Raw genomic sequence first — 4,200 nt, forward strand, 5'->3', positions numbered from 1 at the left:
TGGGTTGCCATCTCGTATTCTTCTCCCCTTCTCCCCCTCAAATAGCAGGCCTGGGGTTTTGAGGAGCATCATTGTAGCCCTACTATGTGAATCACTACTAGAGAAGAGGACGCTTAACCTCTTTCACCCTCTCCTAGATATTTGCAAGGATTTATACGATCTTCCTAGGTAACACAATCTTTAATATATACAGTTTTAAGTTTTACAGTTTTTGTGCACTAATCTTCGCACGATGATAAACACATCGATGAAAAATTTAGGGATTTTATTTTTATGTTCTTCCACTATGCATATGATGTCGCCCCCTAAATTTTTCTACAGTTTGGGCGGTGGAACCACCGGTAGTTAATGTTGTCAAGCGATGGTACCACCCTATCAGGCGGTGGTACCACTAGAGCCCAGTCTCTGAGGCTTTATTAGGCGGTGGTACCGTCTAGTGTCAGTCTGCATGTGGTAGTATCACCTAGTACTAGCAGTGGTACTGCCCAATACTAACGGTGGTACCGCCAATACCCCAGAAATCCGGGATGATATACTTTTTTGGCTTCATTTTTGAAGTCATTGGAGCCTATAAATACCTCATTATTTCCTGTATAAAAGAGCACGAAAGTGTGAACAAAAGTCTTAAGATTTTGGATTATAAAAGTGCTGAAAAAGTGCTAAGTATCCTCATCCTTTTTTAGCTTTATAATCATTCTAAGAGAGGCATGAGGCTTATCCTAAACCCATGAAAAGGAAAAAGAGTTATAAGAGGGTAGTTGATCTTCACCCATTGAATGAAAACCATTAGTGTATGCTGGTAGCCTCAACAAAAGAGGAATCAGGAGTGAACGTAGGTCATAACGACCAAACCACTATAAATTGCACTCTCTTTCTTCTCTTTATTACTATTGTTTTCTGTTTTAATTACTTATTACATTTACTTCAAGTGAAGCACACTTTCGATATCATTTCCGAAACGGGTTTCATCAGATTTTTCAAATCATTGAGGTTTTTCTTAATCGATTGTCAGTAGAAAAATATATTTAAGAAAAAAGTGTTATAATCTCTCTAAAGTTAGTGAGTGTAGGTCGACGACCAAATCTTTTAAATCAAAAAATAATTTAAATTTTATATACCTTAAATCAGATTCGTAACATATTGAAAGTACGAAAAGCCCCATCTAACATATTACACCTTTTTTTGGCCTTTTGTCTAAGTGTATTCCTTAGTAAACTTTGATAACACATCATATTATCCTCCTCTCCTTCCTCATGAAGAGTACTTTCCTTGAATAGTGCAAAGGTGAACCACAATTTACTAAAATGAAATATCAATTAAGAGAGTAATTTCAAACTAACATTTTTTTTATTTTACTTATAATGATGACTAAAATTAAAATATAATAATTAAAAAATAAAAAAAAATATACCTTAAATTTTATCAAATATCGACTATAATTTTTTTGAGTTAATAGTGAATTTATAAAAATATATATAACCACTAGACTATATCCAAAATCTTATTTTACCAAATTAGAATTTCATGCCAATGACTTAAATAATTTTATCTAAGTTATGCAACGTCTATCTATAAAGGATGCGAGGTATGGATATTAACTCGGTATCTCATAACCAAGCATTTCGTAATGTAAAATACAAAAATAGAGATGGAGTTAGGAGTTCACAATTCCTAGATAGTGGCACAGCACAAGATCTTGGAGTTGGTCAATTACATGGTTCTGTAGAGTTGTAGGTGTGCACTTGTAGATAGCAAAGATGCTCTTGAAACCCTAGTTCAAGGGCATGACATGGGCTAGCGAATGAGACATTGAAGAAGGAATCATGTCTTTGGTCTAATTCTAATTTGTCATCCAGATCGAACTTGAATCAGACCTAATTTAAGTGTCCGAAATTTCTTTAAGATAGATATATACATACAAGCCAATTATTGCACCTTATAATATCGTATTTAATACTCTCTTGAGTCCCTGACCACTGATCTCTTCCTTATCTTGTCATTACAACAAACAGGTCATGATCATCACCTCAATTCTTCTTCTCACCGATAGACTCTCAAGGACAAGATAAATACTGCGAGTCACTGCTCCCGGCGAACAGCCATCAAATCTTTTCGCTACTTCACAAGCTTTTACTTATTCTTACAACACCACACGAGATATCAAATCACTGTCAGCAGCCACGCTATCCCATTCCCACAGTTCCGCCATTCCCAGCTCTCAAACTTGCGTGCCCGGAGAGCAGTGAAGGTGAGATTACATACAAGATCGCGGAGCCTCGGGAGATGACTCGACCTGATGTCATATGACAGTGGCAGACAGCTGAGGCTTATTACTGTTTTCGAGAAGTACGGCCTCACGTAGCTTCTTCTTCTTGCCATAGCTACATGAGTGGCTCTTCTTCCACTTCCGTCCCGAAAGGTCATGGGAAACCTGCAGATTCCACCCGCACCTCTCTCTCTCTCTCTTCGCTCTTTCTCTCTCGGAAACCACACTAATACATGCGACAGCTGAAGGCAAAGCAAATCCAATCAGAGGAGGAGCACTATACATCAGTGAGGGTGGGTGGGGCCCGCTCCTCGTGAGCGGGGACGAAGTGGCGTCGCTGGCAGCGGCTGGTCCAGAAGCAGTACGAGGCCTCCGGGACCGCCAGCTTCGCCGCTGCCCTCCGCGCCGGCTCCGACTTGCTCCGCGGCAACACCAGCGGCCGCCGCGACTCCGATCCCTTGGCTTCGTCCCCTTGCTCCTCCTCCTCCTCCTCCTCCTCATGGACGAGCGCCTCTCCGCTGCTTGACGTTCTCTGCTCTTGCTGCTGCAGCAGCTCCTGGTCTCGCGCTTTCCCTCTAGAGACCTCCTCCAGTGGCGAAGCAGCCGGGGAATCAGGCGACAGCAAGGGGGACACCGTGATCTGGGAGGTGGCCAGCGAGGAAGACCGGTTGTGCGGTGCTGACCGGCATCTCATCAGTAGGAGTGCATTCTTTGGCGGCGTCGCTGTCGCCAGTGGCTCGAAAACCTTCGTCTTCTCCCCGTGCCGAGCTGCCTCCTCGTCATCCTCATCCTTGTCGTCTCCGTCCTCTTCTCTCTTTGATACCCTTACGCCTGTGATGAGCTCCGGCTGCGGTGAAGGCTTAACCGGATCCGGCTTCTGTTGCTGGTACCCACCGCTTTCGCCAGATCGGACGCGAGACCATCTCGGCCACAACGACCGCCGGCCTCCGCTGCCTCTCCCTCCACCTCCGCGGCCGGTGGGCCTCTTCCGAACGGGGAACAGGCCGCAGAGTAGAGACTTGTGGAGGCACCGGCACGGCATCAGAGACGACTTGCTCCTCGTCTTCTTGGGCTGAGGCTTATTCGGCTTTGCCGACCTCTTGTTCCGTATGCGGACTTGGCCGATGCAGGTGACCTTGGGCGAGGAGGGCTCCCCTCCCTCCTTCGCCGCAGCAGCGGCCGCCGAGGACGAGCGGCTGCGGCTCCTGCTCCGTGACGCGAACATGGGGCTGGACCGAGCTACGGTGGAGGCGGAGCGACCGCGGCTCCGGCTACCCACGGCTTTGCCGTAGAGCAGGCGGGCGAGGCCAGGGGGCGGGGGCAGCTTCTCTCTCCCAGGGCTGGAGGAGACTTTGACGCCGCCGGGCTTCATGATCCCCTGAGCTTTGGATCCCTGATAGCGAATGGCCGACGGACAGAGTGGGAGAGGGAGGCAGCAATGGCAGTGTATCGTGTACGCTTTATGAGCTCTAAGGTCTGTGCTCGACGAGCTGTTAGCGTACCTGCAGAAGATAGGATAAGATATGGCCTTCTTATTGTTTCTTTTTCTTTTTTTTATTCTATAAACATTTCAATTTTCTTTTATGTGACGAGATATATAGAAATTGATTGCATAAAAGCATTAATTATTTTTTTTTATAAAAATTAATAATAAAAATTAATAACAATAAATAATGCTGACATCGATATAAACCCAACCCGCAGAAAACATAATAATTTCCTTTTTTTGGGTTGAATAAAAGCACTATGAAATAAAATTCTAACTCGTCCAACCTATGTGTTCCCCAGCAAGGCTGGACAGGGGTGGGAATGACACTAAGTAGTTCTCTTGCGTTGCTTTCGCCAGGCACAAAGTGGACCATCCCCACATGTCTCCGCACCAAAATCTTGTTTAATGAGGGAACACAAATGGGGCTCAGCTCTATTATTCTTAA

The 4,200-nt window shown here is 45.0% G+C and overlaps 1 protein-coding gene across 1 annotated transcript; it reads right to left on the reverse strand.

Moving 5' to 3' along the window:
* Positions 1 to 1,875: 1,875 nt before the first annotated feature.
* LOC103978206 (uncharacterized) lies at positions 1,876 to 3,776 on the reverse strand. Its single transcript, XM_009393919.3, has one exon. The coding sequence runs from the start codon at positions 3,636 to 3,638 to the stop codon at positions 2,544 to 2,546; it is 1,095 nt and encodes a 364-aa protein (XP_009392194.3). The 5' UTR covers positions 3,639 to 3,776; the 3' UTR covers positions 1,876 to 2,543.
* Positions 3,777 to 4,200: the final 424 nt, after the last annotated feature.

This window comes from Musa acuminata, chromosome BXJ1-10 (assembly GCF_036884655.1).
Source record: "Musa acuminata AAA Group cultivar baxijiao chromosome BXJ1-10, Cavendish_Baxijiao_AAA, whole genome shotgun sequence".
NCBI classification, from domain to species: Eukaryota; Viridiplantae; Streptophyta; class Magnoliopsida; order Zingiberales; family Musaceae; genus Musa; species Musa acuminata.

What these genes read in the sequence shown, in the direction of transcription:
- LOC103978206 (XM_009393919.3), bottom strand. Translation starts at nt 3,638, where the DNA reads ATGAAGCCCGGCGGCGTCAAAGTCTCCTCCAGCCCTGGGAGAGAGAAG.